This window comes from Oncorhynchus keta, chromosome 22 (assembly GCF_023373465.1).
Source record: "Oncorhynchus keta strain PuntledgeMale-10-30-2019 chromosome 22, Oket_V2, whole genome shotgun sequence".
Taxonomy (NCBI): domain Eukaryota; kingdom Metazoa; phylum Chordata; class Actinopteri; order Salmoniformes; family Salmonidae; genus Oncorhynchus; species Oncorhynchus keta.
In genome coordinates this window covers 1,494,505-1,514,639 of record NC_068442.1, presented here as the reverse complement: position 1 = coordinate 1,514,639, position 20,135 = coordinate 1,494,505, and the positions used below count along the sequence as shown (strand labels likewise).

Here is a 20,135-nt window from a genome sequence, read left to right as displayed (position 1 = left end):
ACTGGAGGCATCTAGGAGCTGATTGGCTAGGCCGGTCAACGATACTGACCACTAAGCTCACCAATGATCGTAGCACTCAGTCTGGTTGACCAGGCTAGCTGTTGGGCACTCATGCCAGAAGAAAGGTGAAAAGAGAGGCCCCCTGGCCACCCATCTTTAAAGTCTTAAGGGGAGGTTTGGGCTCAGTGCCTTTGTTTTTGTGTGGTATTAGAGAAGCTGAACTGTGAAAAACTCTGAAAAAGGTCTATGGCATCTTCAATCAAAAAGTCTTTATTGTGTCAACATCAAGTGTAAAATGAAGGTATTATCACCCCATAATAAATACAGTATGTGCTTTAAGTTAGTCACAAGTAGGGTCTGAACTCTGGCTCAATTCTGGTTGTGTTAACTCACTTTTTATCTCTCTGATCTGTTTAAAAAGTGATATTTTATTAGGATTACTAAATCTCTCAGAGATGTCATGGATATTCACGTATTTTTACAATATATTCCTTTGTTGGAACATGGACCTCGTATTATCTTTAATGAATCTCTTACACAGACAACGTACATCTTGATGAAGTTCGTTATAGGCCCAATACTTTAAAACAAGGTTGCGTTTAATAAAATAATTTTACACAAATGCTCTAAATCCACCATGAATAAGACAGTTGCTTATAGGATCAGTAATGGATTAAATACAGTGACACCTTTCTGTGCACAATCTTGTATTTATACTTTTCTACATTTCTTAGATTTTTTGTTAACCTTTTCTGACAAGCAACATGTGTCTTCAACAGAATGTGTGTTTCTGGTCAGCATATTGTATTTTCAGTGAATGTGAATGTCTTGCAGTAACTTTCAATAACCTCTTCTATCATACAGTGTGTGCCGAGGCATTCAACCCTGATGAAGACGAGGAGGACAAAGAGCAGAGGGTAAGATGGCCCTGCATTTCAAAAATTGGTACTGTACATGAAACTATTACAGAGACTACAGAGGAACTGTTGAAGAAATGAACTCTGGAGATAAAAAATGATGACAAGCTAAATGTCAGCTATGTTTTCTAAAGGATGTTGTACTAGATGAGTATTGGTATTAGTGTGTGGAGTATACAGATAATTGTATGTGAAGGACAAAAGACGTGTTGTTTCAAAATATCTTTGTCAATAACTTTCCATATAACAATAGCTTTCCCAGGTGACCCACCCTAAAACAGACGAGCAGAGGCAAAGACTACAGGAGGCCTGCAGAGATATCCTCCTGTTTAAAAACCTGGACCCGGTAAGATGAAGAATGTTATATTTTTAGTCCCTCGTCGTACTGTAGTGGGTCTCCCTTTCCCTCCATTCACTATCTGCTATGGTTCATTACACACGCACACACGCTATAAGCAGAAAAGAGAACAGAGTGTAGCCTGGGGCCAGTAGCTTTGTGCCATGGCCCGATGCACTGTGTGTTATATGCAGGTGAGTGAGGACCCAAAAGCGATTTAACAGAAACAGAGTCTTTTAATGTCCAAACAGGGAAAACATAAATCCTCAATCTTTACAGGAGATGTCCAAACAGGGAAAACATAAATCCTCTATCTTTACAGGAGAGTCCCCCTTCTAGTAGTAGAGGAGAATTGCAGGGCTAGCGGCAACAGACTGCAGGTCCCTTCGGGTAGGCGTGGGTCGTAAAGGATAGAGACACCTGCTCACACGCAGTATCTGATGAAGAGGCAGAATACGACAGGACGGAACAAGGGCAAAGCAAACAAGAATCCGACAAGGACAGAAGCAGAAACAGAGAGAGAAATAGAGACTTAATCAGAGGGCAAAAGAGGGGACAGGTGTGAGAGAGTAAACAAGGTCGTTAGGAGAATGAGGAACAGCTGGGAGCAGGAACGGAACGATAGAGAGAGAGAGAGATAGAGAGAGAGAAAGTAACCTAATACGACCAGCAGGGGGAAACGAAGAGAAGAGAAAGCACAGGGACAAGACATGACAATACATGACAATACATGACAATACATGACACTGTGGGATTGTTTTGCCAATTATGTTTAAAAGTACTGTAACAACGTGTAGCGAGGAATCAAGTTGAAATATTCATGTATCCTACGTACTGTATGTATGATGCTGTGCAATGTGTAATGAGTCATGTGTAGCCTAGGGCCTACAATGTTTTCTATTTGAATAGACTGCTAGTTTGATATACTCCTCAGGTGTTTGTTTCAGTCTGTATTTGTATTTATTGTTTGTTATCTCACACCACAGGAACAATTTTCCCAAGTACTTGATGCCATGTTTGAGAAGTTCTTTGAGGTAGGAGAGCACATCATAGATCAAGATGACGATGGGGATAACTTCTATGTCATAGAAAGGTAAACCCTGACATACTATAGTAACCTTAACACCTAACAACCTCATCAAGAGGTTTGAACTTCTTGGCGTAATGGTTAAACTGTTGGACTGACAACCTTTCGGGGTTACTCCCCAAATGTTCCTCCCATACATCATAGTATATTTGGCAATAGTTTCATTTCAGTTAATCACTGTATTTGTCTTGAAAGGACTATTATATGATCCAAATTGTGCTCTCTAAATCTCGTCCTCTCTCCCCCCCTCTCTCAGAGGGATATTTGATATCTGCATGAGGGTTGATGGCATTGAGAAGATTGTGGGAGCCTATGATAACCGGGGGAGCTTTGGAGAGCTGGCCCTGATGTACAACACCCCCAGGGCTGCTACCATCATAGCCACCTCGCCCGGAGCTCTCTGGTGCTTGGTGAGTGAATTATTTTCTGCCCCCTAAACTGTTCCTCATAGTACATGCCGTAACCGACAGTACTGTACAGTGCATATTGTATGATGCGGTAGCAGTTGTCTGGCAGTTTTCTGGGAAACGGTCATTGTCAGCATGGCTCAGTCGTCAATTTTGCATCAATCACATGGACAAAATGCCTGTAAGGTGGTGCAAAGTTTCAGACCCCTTGACTTTTTCCACATTTTGTTACGTTACGCCTTATTCTAAAATGGATTAAATATTTGTTTCCCTCATCAATCTACACACAATACCCGTAATGACAAAGCAAAAACAGGTTTTTAGAAATAAAAACGAAATAACTGAAATAATCCATTTACATATGTATTCAGAGCCTTTACTCATACTTTGTTGAAGCACCTTTGGCAGTGATTACAGCCTCAAATCTTCTTGGTTATTACGTTACAAGCTTGGCACTCCTGTAATTGTTCGAACTTCCATTCTTCTCTGCAAATCCTCTCAAGCTCTGTCAGGTTGGATGGGGAGTGTCGCTGCATGGCTATTTTCAGGTCTATCCAGAGATGTTTGATCGGGTTCATGTCCGGGATCTGGCTGGGCCACTCCTGCGTTGTCTTGGCGGCGTGCTTAGGGTCATGGTCCTGTTGGAAGGTGAACCTTCACCCCAGTCTGAGGTCCTGAGCGCTCTGGAGCAGGTTTTCATCAAGGATCTCTCTGTACTTTGCTCCGTTCATTTTTCTTTCAACCCTGACTAGTCTCCCAGTCCCTGCCGTTGAAAAACATCCACACAGCATGATGTTGCCTCCACCATGCTTCACCATAGGGATGGTGCCAGGTTTCCTCCAGACGTGACACTTGGCATTCAGACCAGAATTCAATCTTGGTTTCATCAGACCAGAGAATCTTGTTTTGCATGGTCTGAGTCTTTAGGTGACTTTTGACTCCAAGTGGGCTGTCATGTGCCTTTCACTGAGGAGTCTGGCCACTCCTGAACAAGGCAGTTAACCCACTGTTCCCCGGGTGCCGAAGACGTGGATGTCGATTAAGGCATATGCGGAATACACATTTCAGCTGAAGGCATTGAGTTCTACAACTGACTAGGTATCCCCTTTTCCCATTTCCTCAGTGAAAGACCTGATTAGTAGAGTGCTGCAGAGATGGTTGTCCTACTGGAAGGTTCTCCTATCTCCACAGAGGAACTCAGAGTGACCATTGGGATCCTGGTCACCTCGCGGACCAATGCCCTTCTCCCCCGGTTGCTCAGTATGGCCGGGTGGCCATCCAGCTCTAGGAAAAGTTCCATTTAAGAGTGATGGAGGCCACTGTGTTCTTGGGGAACTTCAATGCTGCAGACATATTTTGGTATCCTTCCCCAGATCTGTGCCTCGACACAATCCTGTTTCGGAACTCTACAGACAATTCCTTCGAACTCACGGCTTGGTTTTTGCTCTGACATGCACTGTCAACAGTAAGACCTTATATAGATACTGTAGGTGTGTGCCTTTCCAAATCATGTACAATCAATTTAGTTACCACATGTGAACTCCAATCAAGTTCTAGAAACATCTCAACGATGATCAATGGATACAGGATGCACCTGAGCTCAATTTCAAGTCTCACAGCAAAGGGTCTGAATACTTATGTAAATAAGATACATAACATACACATTTGTTTGTACAGTTGTACAAATGTCTAAAAACCTGTTTTCACTTTTTTCATTATGGGGTATTCTGTGTAGATTGAATAGGGAAAAAATAATTTAATCAATTTTAGAATAAGGTTGTAATGTAACAAAATGTGGAAAAAGTCAAGGGGTCTGAATACTTACCGAATGCACTGTATGTAATTAAGCTATCGATAAACATCTGAGAAAGCTCAGTGAGGGAAAAGCCATGTTTTGTACAAAGAGCTTCCAAGAATCTTTCCTCTCTGAGCTGTAAGGATTACACTCTGTACATTAGCAGCACTTGAGTCCTTGTACAGGTGATAAACCCCAAATGCTACCAGACCATGGCATTGAGTACTTGGGAAAATTAGAATGGGTAATTCATAATAGCATTGTATTTGGTTAAAAACATTCTCTAAGCTGTAAAACTCAACTGGAGTTGTACATAAAGGGTGTGACCATTGAGCAAGTTGGGGAAGCTATACTCCTAGGTATAACGTTGGATGGTCAATTATCATGGTCAAGTCATATTGACAAATTAGTTGTGAAGATGTGGAGGGGTATGTCTATAAAAAGTTGTTCTGCGTTTTTTTTTTACACAAAAATCAACTGTACTAGTTGTTCAGGCTCTGGTCTTGTCCAATATTGATTACTGTCCAGTAAAATGGTGAAGTGCGGCAACAGAAAATACCAAGCAACGCTGCATCTGGCTCAAACAGAGCAGCATGCCTTGCTGCATACAGAACTAACATCAACAACATGCATGTCAGTCTTTCTCGGTTGAGGTTTGACAAGAGATTATCATCTTCTCTTTTAGTTTTTATGAGAAATATTACTGTGATGAAAATTCCAGATTTTCTGCATAATTAAATAACATTCAGCTCAGACACACCCCACAAGACATGCCACCAGGAGTCTCTTCACAGTCCCCAAGTCCAAAATGAATTTACGGGAACACATGGGTGATTCTCAAGAAACTGGCACTTGACAAAATAATAGTTTTAAAAAAGAAACACATTTTCAACCATAATTCCTCTTGGATTACTAAGATTAGGATCTTTAGCTATTTAATTAATAATTATTGTTATGTTTATTGATCAGATATTATGCATTTTACCACAAAACTACCCATGCAAAAATTCTCGTTACCCAAGTCCAAAAAAGATATAAACATAATTTGAATACATTTTTAAAAAACATTTCTCACTGATTGAAAAGGCCTGAGTTAAGCATAACACTGCAAACAAATATATGACAAATTTAATTATACACATTTATGTTGTAATTTATCTCATTACAGCAACACATAACCTTTTCTGAATCTAGTTTTTTTTTGTCATAATTACTTGTGTATTCATGTTATGTTTATGTACACATAAAGAACAAAAGGCACACTATCAGATTAAGTCAAAATTACTAAAGTATACATTTTATTTTTCGGAATATTTCCTAAATATCGGTGCATTATGGTAAAGAAAAGCAGCTTTCATAGATGAAAATGCATGTTTTGGTAATGAGTGTTGCATAGATTGCCATTGAAAAACTGTCCTGGCCTCTATTAGAGATTCAGTAACCCAATACATCAAACTGTGTTATTTGCTAACCTCAAATTACTTGTATAATACTAAAATCACTGATCTTAATGCAATTGACTAAAATACCCCTTATTTTAGCATAAGTATAAATACTGTAATTACGTGTATGTATTTTCAAAAGTTAAAAGGCTACTTTTTAAATGTATTTTTTACATTTCTCCAAGGTCTTTACAGGTAACATTGGTGTATTAAGACATGGATATGTGTTGTTCTAAGGTATTTTAGATCTATTTATACATTTAATGGCATCCAATATGCAAATAGAATAACACGATATGCTTATAATCGATATATGTGGGATATCAAACAACAGTACAGGTAAATGCTGAAACAAACAGGTACACATGTAAAAATAGGGGATATCCTCCTTTAAGTGGGGGTGTTGCTCTTTGCTGAAACACAAACTCCAGATTGTGGCTTTAAGTCAATTAAATGGGGTTTATACACGCATATTTTTTGACAACTTCTACTTAATCAAATAACTGGTGTTTTACAAAATAATCTATACAATAGTGGTCCTGGTAAAAGATCTAAGTTATCAGCACAGCACACCCATTGACTATACATTAGAATTAGCTTATTATCGTAACCGAAATGAAGGTTCTCATTACCGAAACAGACGAAAAGTTATATGGTAATGAGAAGGGCTTTAGCTCAATCTGCAAGTAATAGGAGACAGCCGTCACGAGTCAGTGAACAATTGAACACGTCACTGAGGCCCATTCATGCCTCCATTTTGGTAAGGTAATGGTTCTCTTAAGTTTTTCCCAATTTGAGCTCTTTAATCATTTCGGCAATGAGAAGGTCAAGCGTCGTAAAGAGGGTGTTTGAGAATAAGATCCTCATTCCCACATATAAGTGAAGAAATTAAATGAACGTGCTCATCTAAGGACTACTCTTCTAGATGATCCATCATGGGTGAATACAACCCCATAAAATAAAAGTATTAGTGTTTTTACAGCAAATCAAAAAACATGTTACGGTAATGAGAAAGGCATTGTGTTTTTACATAATAAATATTATAGTTTAATGTAAACTTCAACTAGTATAAAACATTTATGATTTATGGAAAAACTACAGCAACATATTTAGTGTTTTTATTCAAATAAGTCAGTAAAATTGTAACAAATGACCAGAGAATTTAATCCGGACGCATTTCGTTAATGACAATTTGGGGTGAAAATGTACAAAATTCAGACACAAATGTTAAATATATTTCAATTGAAACACTGTGCCATAAACTAAGCATCTTAGTCTTCAGAATGATAGCCGATTGCTGCAGATGCATCATGGCTTTCTAAATCACTTTGTTACTGCCATGATTAAAACGGGTTGAAGAATCACCCACCACAGTATTATACAGAGCTATCCCAATTACTCAACCAAAGAGCAAAATTACCATAAAAAATGTATAAAACAACATCTCATGGCACAATAGGGACTGTGAAATGACACACACACACAATCATTCACATTCTAGTCATTTAGCTTACTCTCTTGTCCAGAGCGACTTGGGCCTTGCTCAAGGGCACATTGACAGATTTTTCACCTAGTTGGCTCAGGGATTCGAGTCAGCAATCTTTCAGTTACTGGCACAACGCTCTTAACTGCTAGGCTACCTGCCACCCACACATAATCACACTCTATAACACGCAATCTACACATACATTATTATTTAGCTGTATTGTTTGTATATTGTTGTATTATAGATTAATGTGACTATGAGTGTATCGGTGTTCTGTTATTTGTCGTGTTTTATGTTTTTGTGTGGACCCCAGGAAGAATAGCTGCTGCTTCGGTAAAAGCTCATGGGGATACGGATAAACCAACCGATGATAATAGCTTGATATAATAATAGGACACTTCTACAGCTTTTTGGGGAAAATCTTGACATTGGGTTAGAGATGCAGCTCCCTCTGCTGGAAAATGTTATGTTGGACACAGTGACTATAAAAGGAAAAATGAATCATAGGACTGGAAATAGTACTGCACTGAACAAAGCAATCCCGAATTGTGGACTGTTTGTCTTGACTATATCATTCACCATTGCCAGACATCGACATGACTTGTTGTTTTCATCCTACCATTATAAATGATTAGAGATATACTGACATACTGAGATATACAACTGTGTCTGTTTTCAGGATCGTCTGACATTCAGGAGGATCATTGTGAAGAACAACGCGTTGAAGAGAAGACTTTATGAGGAGTTCATTGAATCACTTCCATTCCTTACATCACTAGAGGTATAATAGATCTATTGTGTTTCTGTCTTTATCAGTAGAATATGTTTTTGTGAACGCAAAGTGCATTTTCTTTCTCACATTAGTACAAACACGTCCCTGCAATCCAATTAGTGTGTGCCCTGTTATCCCCAGCATTCAGATTATGTGTATTTTAAAGTATAGAACAAACTCATCCCTGCAAACCAGTCTTAACCAAGTTTGCCCTCCCTGTTATCCCCAGCTTTCAGAGAGAATGAAAGTAGTGGATGTGCTGTCTTCTAAACCATTCAGCGATGAAGAGCAGATCATCTCTCAGGTATTGTTTTCTCCATGTTCTATTCTATTCTATTCTATTCTATATGATCATCCCAGGTAATTGTACTTCTTGCAAATATTTCTTTCATTCTAATGTATTGTTTATTTGCTATTTGAAATACTGTAATGTATTATCTGTTGCAGGGTGATCTAGCAGATAGTTTTTATATAGTTGAATCTGGTCAAGTTAGAATCACCATGAAAAGAAGCAGGGTAAGTTTGTGTCTAAGATATTACAGATTTGAATGTATCATACATAGAAATTTAGTTAAGATGGATTTGTGTGATATTTAAAATAAAATAAAAATTATGTGGGGGATTTTACCCCCAATTTCAACCTTGTCTCAATCGCTGCAGCTCCCCAACAGGCTCGTGAGGTGAAGGTCGAGTCATGCATCCTCCGAAACATGACCCACCAAACCGCGCTTCTTAACATTTACATTTACATTTAAGTCATTTAGCAGACGCTCTTATCCAGAGCGACTTACAAATTGGTGCATTCACCTTATGACATCCAGTGGAACAACCACTTTACAATAGTGCATCTAAATCTTTTAAGGGGGGTGAGAAGGATTACTTTATCCTATCCTAGGTATTCCTTAAAGAGGTGGGGTTTCAGGTGTCTCCGGAAGGTGGTGATTGACTCCGCTGTATCGAATCTTCCATTCCTCTCAAAGATTTTAGAGAAGGCTGTTGCGCAGCAACTCACTGCCTTCCTGAAGACAAACAATGTATACGAAATGCTTCAGTCTGGTTTTAGACCCCATCATAGCACTGAGACGGCACTTGTGAAGGTGGTAAATGACATTTTAATGGCATCGGACCGAGGCTCTGCATCTGTCCTCGTGCTCCTAGACCTTAGTGCTGCTTTTGATACCATCGATCACCACATTCTTTTGGAGAGATTGGAAACCCAAATTGGTCTACACGGACATGTTCTGGCCTGGTTTAGGTCTTATCTGTCGGAAAGATATCAGTTTGTCTCTGTGAATGGTTTGTCCTCTGACAAATCAACTGTACATTTCGGTGTTCCTCAAGGTTCTGTTTTAGGACCACTATTGTTTTCACTATATATTTTACCTCTTGGGGATGTTATTCGAAAACATAATGTAAACTTTCACTGCTATGCGGATGACACACAGCTGTACATTTCAATGAAACATGGTGAAGCCCCAAAATTGCCCTCGCTAGAAGCATGTGTTTCAGACATAAGGAAGTGGATGGCTGCAAACTTTCTACTATTAAACTCGGACAAAACAGAGATGCTTGTTCTAGGTCCCAAGAAACAAAGAGATCTTCTGTTGAATCTGACAATTAATCTTAATGGTTGTACAGTCGTCTCAAATAAAACTGTGAAGGACCTCGGCGTTACTCTGGACCCTGATCTCTCTTTTGAAGAACATATCAAGACCATTTCGAGGACAGCTTTTTTCCATCTACGTAACATTGCAAAAATCAGAAACTTTCTGTCCAAAAATGATGCAGAAAAATTAATCCATGCTTTTGTCACTTCTAGGTTAGACTACTGCAATGCTCTATTTTCCGGCTACCCGGATAAAGCACTAAATAAACTTCAGTTAGTGCTAAATACGGCTGCTAGAATCCTGACTAGAACCAAAAAAATTTTGATCATATTACTCCAGTGCTAGCCTCTCTACACTGGCTTCCTGTCAAAGCAAGGGCTGATTTCAAGGTTTTACTGCTAACCTACAAAGCATTACATGGGCTTGCTCCTACCTACCTCTCTGATTTGGTCCTGCCGTACATACCTACACGTACGCTACGGTCACAAGACGCAGGCCTCCTAATTGTCCCTAGAATTTCTAAGCAAACAGCTGGAGGCAGGGCTTTCTCCTATAGAGCTCCATTTTTATGGAACGGTCTGCCTACCCATGTCAGAGACGCAAACTCGGTCTCAACCTTTAAGTCTTTACTGAAGACTCATCTCTTCAGTGGGTCATATGATTGAGTGTAGTCTGGCCCAGGAGTGGGAAGGTGAACGGAAAGGCTCTGGAGCAACGAACCGCCCTTGCTGTCTCTGCCTGGCCGGTTCCCCTCTTTCCACTGGGATTCTCTGCCTCTAACCCTGTTACGGGGCTGAGTCACTGGCTTGCTGGGGCTCTCTCGTGCCGTCCCTGGGGGGTGCGTCACCTGGGTGGGTTGATTCACTGTTGTGGTCGGCCTGTCTGGGTTGCCCCCCTTGGGTTGTACCGTGGCGGAGATCTTTGTGGGCTATACTCGGCCTTGTCTCAGGATGGTAAGTTGGTGGTTGAAGATATCCCTCTAGTGGTGTGGGGGCTGTGCTTTGGCAAAGTGGGTGGGGTTATATCCTTCCTGTTTGGCCCTGTCCGGGGTGTCCTCGGATGGGGCCACAGTGTCTCCTGACCCCTCCTGTCTCAGCCTCCAGTATTTATGCTGCAGTAGTTTGTGTCGGGGGCTAGGGTCAGTTTGTTATATCTGGAGTACTTCTCCTGTCCTATTCGGTGTCCTGTGTGAATCTAAGTGTGCGTTCTCTAATTCTCTCCTTCTCTCTTTCTTTCTCTCTCTCGGAGGACCTGAGCCCTAGGACCATGCCCCAGGACTACCAGACATGAGGACTCCTTGCTGTCCCCAGTCCACCTGGCCATGCTCCTGCTCCAGTTTCAACTGTTCTGCCTTACTATTATTCAACCATGCTAGTCATTTATGAACATTTGAACATCTTGGCCACGTTCTGTTATAATCTCCACCCGGCACAGCCAAAGAGGACTGGCCACCCCACATATGCTCTCTCTAATTCTCTCTTTCTTTCTCTCTCTCTCGGAGGACCTGAGCCCTAGGACAGTGCCCCAGGACTACCTGACATGATGGCTCCTTGCTGTCCCCATTCCACCTGACTGCTGCTGCTCCAGTTTCAACTGTTCTGCCTTATTATTATTCGACCATGCTGGTCATTTATGAACATTTGAACATCTTGGTCATGTTCTGTTATAATCTCTACCCGGCACAGCCAGAAGAGGACTGGCCACCCCACATAGCCCGGTTCCTCTCTAGGTTTCTTCCTAGGTTTTGGCCTTTCTAGGGAGTTTTTCCTAGCCACCGTGCTTTTACACCTGCATTGTTTGCTGTTTGGGGTTTTAGGCTGGGTTTCTGTACAGCACTTTGAGATATCAGCTGATGTACGAAGGGCTATATAAATAAATTTGATTTGATTTGATTTGCTGTCATGGCGTCGTGAGGGAGTTTGTTCCACCATTGGGGAGCCAGAGCAGCGAACAGTTTTGACTGGGCTGAGCGGGAACTGTACTTCCTCAGTGGTAGGGAGGCGAGCAGGCCAGAGGTGGATGAACGCAGTGCCCTTGTTTGGGTGTAGGGCCTGATCAGAGCCTGGAGGTACTGAGGTGCCGTTCCCCTCACAGCTCCGTAGGCAAGCACCATGGTCTTGTAGCGGATGCGAGCTTCAACTGGAAGCCAGTGGAGAGAGCGGAGGAGCGGGGTGACGTGAGAGAACTTGGGAAGGTTGAACACCAGACGGGCTGCGGCGTTCTGGATGAGTTGTAGGGGTTTAATGGCACAGGCAGGAGCCCAGCCAACAGCGAGTTGCAGTAATCCAGACGGGAGATGACAAGTGCCTGGATTAGGACCTGCGCCGCTTCCTGTGTGAGGCAGGGTCGTACTCTGCGGATGTTGTAGAGCATGAACCTACAGGAACGGGCCACCGCCTTGATGTTAGTTGAGAACGACAGGGTGTTGTCCAGGATCACGCCAAGGTTCTTAGCGCTCTGGGAGGAGGACACAATGGAGTTGTCAACCGTGATGGCGAGATCATGGAACGGGCAGTCCTTCCCCGGGAGGAAGAGCAGCTCCGTCTTGCCGAGGTTCAGCTTGAGGTGGTGATCCGTCATCCACACTGATATGTCTGCCAGACATGCAGAGATGCGATTCGCCACCTGGTCATCAGAAGGGGGAAAGGAGAAGATTAATTGTGTGTCGTCTGCATAGCAATGATAGGAGAGACCATGTGAGGTTATGACAGAGCCAAGTGACTTGGTGTATAGCGAGAATAGGAGAGGGCCTAGAACAGAGCCCTGGGGGACACCAGTGGTGAGAGCGCGTGGTGAGGAGACAGATTCTCGCCACGCCACCTGGTAGGAGCGACCTGTCAGGTAGGACGCAATCCAAGCGTGGGCCGCGCCGGAGATACCCAACTCGGAGAGGGTGGAGAGGAGGATCTGATAGTTCACAGTATCGAAGGCAGCCGATAGGTCTAGAAGGATGAGAGCAGAGGAGAGAGAGTTAGCTTTAGCAGTGCGGAGCGCCTCCGTGATACAGAGAAGAGCAGTCTCAGTTGAATGACTAGTCTTGAAACCTGACTGATTTGGATCAAGAAAGTAATCCAAAGTAATACAAATAAATTATGACAAAAACAGGGGACAGGCAAACTACAGGTAAAGGGCAGGCAGAGGTCAGTAATCCAGAGCAGAGACTGAAAGTTACAGAACAGCAGGCTGGCTCAGGGCAAGGAGAGGTCAATAATCCAGGTCAATGTGGGGAGGAGGATTCAGGAGGGAGGAGAAGGTGGCAAAGAGCTTCCTAGGGTTAGAGGCAGATGCTTGGAATTTAGAGTGGTAGAAAGTGGCCTTAGCAGCTGAGACAGAGGAGGAAAATGTAGAGAGGAGGGAGCGAAAGGATGCCAGGTCCGCAGGGAGGCGAGTTTTCCTCCATTTCCGCTCGGCTGCCCGGAGCCCTGTTCTGTGAGCTCGCAATGAGTCGTCGAGCCACGGAGCGGGAGGGGAGGACCGAGCCGGCCTGGAAGATAGGGGACATAGAGAGTCAAAGGATGCAGAAAGGGAGGAGAGGAGGGTTGAGGAGGCAGAATCAGGAGATAGGTTGGAGAAGGTTTGAGCAGAGGGAAGAGATGATAGGATGGAAGAGGAGAGAGTAGCGGGGGGAGAGAGAGCGAAGGTTGGGACGGCGCGATACCATCCGAGTAGGAGCAGTGTGGGAAGTGTTGGATGAGAGCGAGAGGGAAAAGGATACAAGGTAGTGGTCGGAGACTTGGAGGAGTTGCAATGAGGTTAGTGGAAGAACAGCATCTAGTAAAGATGAGGTCGAGCGTATTGCCTGCCTTGTGAGTAGGGGGAAGGTGAGAGGGTGAGGTCAAAAGAGGAAAGGAGTGGAAAGAAGGAGGCAGAGAGGAATGAGTCAAAGGTAGACGTGGGGAGGTTAAAGTCGCCCAGAACTGTGAGAGGTGAGCCGTCCTCAGGAAAGGAGCTTATCAAGACATCAAGCTCATTGATGAACTCTCCGAGGGGACCTGGAGGGCGATAAATGATAAGGATGTTAAGCTTGAAAGGGCTGGTAACTGTGACAGCATGAAATTCAAAGGAGGCGATAGACAGATGGGTAAGGGGAGAAAGAGAGAATGACCACTTAACACCTGCCCGCTTAACCCTGAAGCCAGCCGCACCAATGTGTCGGGGAAATACCGTTCAACTGATGACCGAGGTCAGCCTGCAGGCACCCGGCCCTTACAAGGAGTTGCTAGAGTGAGATAAGCCAAGTAACCCCCCCCCGGCCAAACCCTCCCCTAACCCGGACAATGCTGGGCCAATTGTGCGCCGCCCTATGGGACTCCCGATCACGGCCGGTTGTGATACAGCCCAGGATCGAACCCGGGTCTGTAGTTACGCTTCTAGCACTGCGATGCAGTGCCTTAGACCACTGCGCCACTCAGGAGGCCATTTGTGGGATATTATGTTGTTTATGTTACTCTCTTATGTCTTCTCTCTAGACGAAAAAAGACCAAGAGGATGAGGAGGTCGATATAGCCACGTGCTCAAGAGGGCAGTACTTTGGAGAACTGGCTTTGGTCACGAACAAACCCAGAGCTGCTTCAGCTTTTGCTGTCGGAAGTGTTAAATGTTTAGGTATACTGCCTTTACTCTGTGGGCTGTGTCTCAAATCCTTATATACTCCTCCGTCCTTGTCCTACATTTTTCTCAAAGCTCATTAGAGTCTCATCCAATTCGGTTTGAGAGGAATTGGAGAAACAAGGATGGAAGACATAAAGATTTAAGGGCTAATAACGTTTCCAAACACAATCATGGGCTGTTCTTATTCTTTGTCAATGTGGATCTTTGTCAGATCAGGACCTACAATGGATATAAGTAATCTGTTTAGAGTTATCCCTTCCTGTGTCTGACACCTCTCCTCTTATGTTTACCAGTTATGGACGTCCAGGCATTCGAGAGGTTGCTGGGCCCCTGCATGGACATCATGAAGAGAAACATTGCAAATTACGAAGATCAGCTGGTCACGTTGTTTGGAAATAGCACCACTGACATTGAGGGAAAAAAACTATGAAATCCAGAAAGGGAAAAAAGACTAAGTGAGATGCACTATGAAGAAGATGTGAAAAACCAGGATAACACTTACTTGACACCCAGCATCATAACATGTTATAACATGGTCATAATACTGTCATGACCCATATAGTTACACCTGTTGTGACATATATTGCATTATTTTATGGCTGTTTATAACACCTACATAAGAATGTTTTTGTTTTTTCCCTGCCAAGAAGCTTCCTTTTTTTTCTCTCTGTCATATTTGAAATAAATTGCAGAAAATGCACTTTATGACACTGTAATGAAGCATTATGCCCATCCTGTGTCACTTTAATCGGACTAAGAAAATACTCTTTATGACCCTGTGAAGAAGCATTATGACTATCATAATCATATAAGCAAGATAGGCCTCTCACGTACAAGCCCTTATGTCAGTCATCAGTCAAAAAGAGGGTGTCTCGTCCTGCTCCTGAAATCTGCTCCTGTATTCATCTGTCATCAGCAACAGAGCATTGGGTAGGGATGTCTGACATAAATGTGTGGACAGTTACAATGATAATTTAATATGATCAGTTTCATAAAATGTTCTATAACATAAACATACTGTTGACAAGTAAGCTATGGTGTAAATGGAATGTTTTGCCTTGTGTGGTAGGTTTTGTGGGTTTTAAACACTCTTATGTAGGTGTCATAACCAGCCATAAAATAATGCAATATATGTCACAACGGGTCTAAATATGTGTCATGACAGTGTTACAGCTGTTATGACATAATGACGCTGGGTGTCAAATAAAGTTGCCGAAACCAGTGGGTAGTATTGTTTTCCGTTTAGAAAATGTGAAACACAGTATGTTACCATTAGTGATTTAGATAGGGTAAGACAAAATGTGTACGTTTGATTCCAGACGACACAATGGTATGTTTTAAAGGATTTTGTCCGGGAGTAATATTTTTATTGAAAGAAAGATCCGTGTTAAATCCAAAATGTAAATGTTAATTTGTTCTGTCCTCAACTTTTTCCTCTTAGATTTTCTACAAGTGTGCATTTTATTGAATTTATCACATTTTGACACTGTTTGTATAATGATCACTATAACGTTATAGATGATATATAAATGGTCCTTTCAAATATTCTGATATCATATTTCATCAGGTGACAAAGGCCATTCAAATCCTTGTTAGATTATGATGGTGTCACCATAACGTCACAGTAATTATCGCATTTCACAGTTAAGAGTTTTTTTGTTAATAATTTGATATTCTCATGTTGACGTATGCATTTAATAGGATACAGAAGGGAACTAGGTCCCTTTGTTTCAACATGGTGGAAGGAACAAACAATCTTGTCATCAGAAAATAAGGGAAAAAGAGATCTTCTTTCTACATCAGAGAATGTACATTTACTTATGGAAGCAGTAGTCCTTTTTTCATAGCAAATGTGTCTCCTCAAACATGTGATTCAACTCCCTGAACATGTCTGTGAACAAACTGTAATACATTATTCACTGTGTGCTTTAAGAAACAGTTAATAATGCCATACATTTGCACAACAAAATAATCATAGTTTTGTAAGAATATAAATACAGTTGGCTGACCAACTTTGAGCTCTTGAATCCTCTAAGCTGCAGCAGTAGACACTAGTTACCATACCGGTAATATGGTATTTGAACCATTATTGTCTTTAATGAGCTAGTTTATTTCCTTGTGTTTCTCATTTTAAATGTACAACATTAATTATTAAATGCAACTGTTCTCGTGTGCCAGTGAAACATAATAATATGCAGTTTTAAGCCATGACTTCAAGGACATTGATAAGATGTGTCCAAATGACACCCTATTTCCTACTATATAGGGAATAGGGTTCCATTTGGTACACAGCCGTAGTTATATTGTATTTATTGCTGTCTACCTCTACATAAATTGCAAACAACCTGTAACTTTTGGAAAACGTGCACAATGGTCCCATGCTTTCTCAATAGCAGCCTCTCTCGCTCTCTGTCTCTCAATTCAACTCAATTCAAAGGGCTTTATTGGCATGAGAAACATATGTTTACATTGCCAAAGCAAGTGAAACAGATAATAAACAAAAATGAAATAAACAATCAGAAATGAGCAGTAACATTACATTTACAAAAGTTTCAAAGGAATAGAGACATTTAAAATGTTATATTATGGCTATGTACAGTGTTGTAACAATGTGCAAATAGTTGAAGTACAAAACTGAAAATAAATAAACGGATAAATATGGGTTGTATTTACAATGGTGTTTGTGATTCACAGGTTGCCCTTTTCTTGTGGCAACAGGTCACAAATATTGCTGCTGTGATGGATCACTGTGGTATTTCACCTAATAAAAATGTGATTTGTTTTCCAATTCTTTGTGGGTCTGTGTAATCTGAAGGAAATATGTGTTTCTAATATGGCAGCCTCTCTCAATAGCAAGGCTGTTCCCACTGAGTCTGTACATAGTCAAAGCTTTTGTTAATTTTGGGCCAGTCACAGTGGCCAGGTATTCTGCCACTGTGTACTCTCTGTTTACGGCCAAATAGCATTCCAGTTTGCTCAGTTTTTGTATTATTTCTTTCCAATTTGTCAAGTAACGATCTTTTTGTTTTCTCGTGATTCGGTTAGGTCTAACTTGGCTTATACAGGAGGTATTTTACTAATAGTTTTTTTAATGGTATAATTCCCCTCTCGCTTTGTGCTGGCAGTGCTGCTGATTTTGTGAAGAAGGTCCACTACAGACTGAGAACTGGATATATCTGAGGAAATCCATTATTATTGGCTATTGTTGGTTATATCTAACTTTTCATTACAATGAAGAACAATTTTGTATTAAGAAGCTGCTGCGCTCATTTCTTTTAGGTACTATACTCAAGATGACAATATTGGTTAATGGCCAATATACATAATTGAAGTATTTTAGTCTCAAACATGAATGTCTAATTGCTGCTGGACTTGTCATATGCAGGGCTCCCTTGCTAAATAAAACTCTCAATGGGACACACAAGTAAATCAAGTAAAAAAGTTTTTTTTTAAATGTTTAAAAAAAAATGTTAAAAAGTATAAAAAAATGTTAACATTACATTGTATAAAACTAATGGTGAGCATCGAAGGGTGCAAAACTGTATCCGCCCAGTGTGGCTCGCTTGTGGTTGTGCTGGCAGCATATAGCAGCAAGTTCAGTTGTGCATCAAGACTGAGCATAGCAAGTTTGTATGAAGGTCTGGTTATTAAATTGGTAAATTGTCACGTTCTGACCTTAGTTCCTTTGTTACGTCTTTGTTTTAGTTTGGTCAGGGCGTGAGTTGGGGTGGGTAGTCTGTGTTCTTTTTTATATGTTATGTTTATGTGTATGGTTCTCAATCAGAGGCAGGTGTCGTTCGTTGTCTCTGATTGAGAGTCATACTTAGGTAGCCTTTTCCCACCTGTGTTTTGTGGGTGATTATTTTCTGTTTTACGCACCTTACAGGACTGTTTCGGTTTTAGTTTATTTTCACGTTGTTATTTTGTATTTTTCAGTGTTCAGTATAATAAATCATCATAAACACATACCACACTGCGCATTGGTCCGACATTTCATACTCCTCGTCAGAGGAGGACGAAGAATATCGTTACATAAATACTTTAATCCATCTCTATTTCATGAATTTATTCACAGGTAAATAATAATTTAAGCTTTTTAAATGATTAATAAAAATCTGTTTAAAATCAGAAAATGTATTTAATTGTTTATTTGCATATGATAGGAAAATTAAAAAATAAATAACATTATTGACACCTTGACAAGTAAGTCACCCAGTAAAATACTACTTGAGTAACAGTCTAAAATGATTTGGTTTTAAATGTACGTACTTAAGTATAAAAACTAAATGTAAATGCAAAAATATACTTAAGTATCAAAAGTAAAAGTATAAATCATTTTAAATTCCTTATATTATATATTAAGCAAACCTGGCGGCACAATGTTTTTTTTTGGGGGGGGGTAACCAGGGGCACAGTCCAACACTCAGATATTATTTACATACGAATAATTTGTGTTTAGTGAGTCCTCCAGATCAGAGGCAGTAGAAATGACCAGGGATGTTCAATTGATAAGTGCATGAACTGGACCATTTTCCTTTCCTGCTAATCATTCAAAATGTACTTTGGGTGGAAAATGCATGGAGTAAAAAGTACATTCTTTTCTTTAGGAACATAGTGAAGTAAAAATAATCAAAAATATAAATAGTAAAGTACAGATACCCCAAAAAACTACTTAAGTAGTCATTTAAAGTATTTTTACTTTCCATCATCAATTTAAAACTGAGGAAACTCCTGGCTATTGTGGATTTTATATTGTCAATCAATTCTAGAATTTGTGACCTGATCAATGGTGGAACCTGCGGCAATGGCTCTCCATGTGGGTTCACCCCATCTGATGCCACGCATCCAGTATGGAAAGTACTAACATCTGGTGCAGGAGCTGCGGTTCGACGATGTGATGTTCCAGGGCTATTTCAGGCTTGATAAAGCCCAGTTCAATGAGCTGCTGTCCAGGATGGGACCTCGCATTGCAAGGGCAGACATTACATTTTGACATGATATTTGTCCAGCTGAACTTCTCACCATTTGTTAAAGGTAAATATTGTCAATCAATTCTAGAATCCTGACATGTTACTATTGATCAATAAAAATATAATGAGTGAGACAATAGCCCATATGAATAGATCAAAACAATAACAAATAACGTTGTGACACAAAATGTTTCCGAATTTACATTGATTACATCTTTGAGGTTACTGATGCTACTGTGGTATTCATGCATTAATTTGTGATGCTATCCTTGATATGATCCTGCTGTTGTCACATGCTATACATGCTCATGTGTGTGCACATGCATCTATCTATCCAATGTTATCATGATTTGGTGTAAGAGATATTATACTTTAGTAATCCTGTCACACACTGATCTGTTTCACCGGTCTTTGTGATTTTCTTCACCCCCCTCCAGGTGTCGCCAATCTTCCCCATTATCCCCACTGTATTTATACTTGTGTTTTCTGTTTGTCTGTTGCCAGTTTGTTTTGTTCGTCAAGCTTACCAGCGTTTTCCCCCTTGCTTCTGTCTTTTCTAAAATTCATTTTTTCGAGTTTTTCCGGTTTTGACCTTCATGCCTGCCCTGACCCTGAGCCTGCCTGCCGCCCTGTACCTTGTCCCACTACCCTGGTCTATTTACCGCTGCCTGCCCTGCCCTGAGACTGCCTGTCGTTCTGTACAT

General features: G+C 41.1%; 1 protein-coding gene and 1 long non-coding RNA gene across 4 annotated transcripts in view; both read left to right on the top strand.

Annotated features, from left to right (window-relative positions):
- LOC118400920 (cAMP-dependent protein kinase type II-beta regulatory subunit-like) overlaps positions 1 to 17,249 on the top strand; it is a 44,066-nt gene extending 26,817 nt beyond the window's left edge. For 2 of the 3 annotated variants that reach the window (XM_052474648.1, XM_035797936.2), the window contains 9 exons: positions 865 to 917; positions 1,171 to 1,263; positions 2,241 to 2,347; positions 2,598 to 2,751; positions 8,151 to 8,252; positions 8,473 to 8,547; positions 8,691 to 8,759; positions 14,320 to 14,455; positions 14,755 to 17,249. In XM_052474648.1, the coding sequence (XP_052330608.1) occupies positions 865 to 917; positions 1,171 to 1,263; positions 2,241 to 2,347; positions 2,598 to 2,751; positions 8,151 to 8,252; positions 8,473 to 8,547; positions 8,691 to 8,759; positions 14,320 to 14,455; positions 14,755 to 14,891 (926 nt within the window). In that variant the 3' untranslated portion in view covers positions 14,892 to 17,249. The remainder of the gene's footprint in view (positions 1 to 864; positions 918 to 1,170; positions 1,264 to 2,240; positions 2,348 to 2,597; positions 2,752 to 8,150; positions 8,253 to 8,472; positions 8,548 to 8,690; positions 8,760 to 14,319; positions 14,456 to 14,754) is intronic. The other variant, XM_035797937.2, reaches the window with a different exon arrangement.
- LOC127910570 (uncharacterized) lies at positions 10,745 to 11,746 on the top strand. The gene is made up of 2 exons (XR_008075258.1): positions 10,745 to 10,803; positions 11,099 to 11,746. It is a non-coding gene; the product is annotated as an uncharacterized LOC127910570 (long non-coding RNA).
- Positions 17,250 to 20,135: the final 2,886 nt, after the last annotated feature.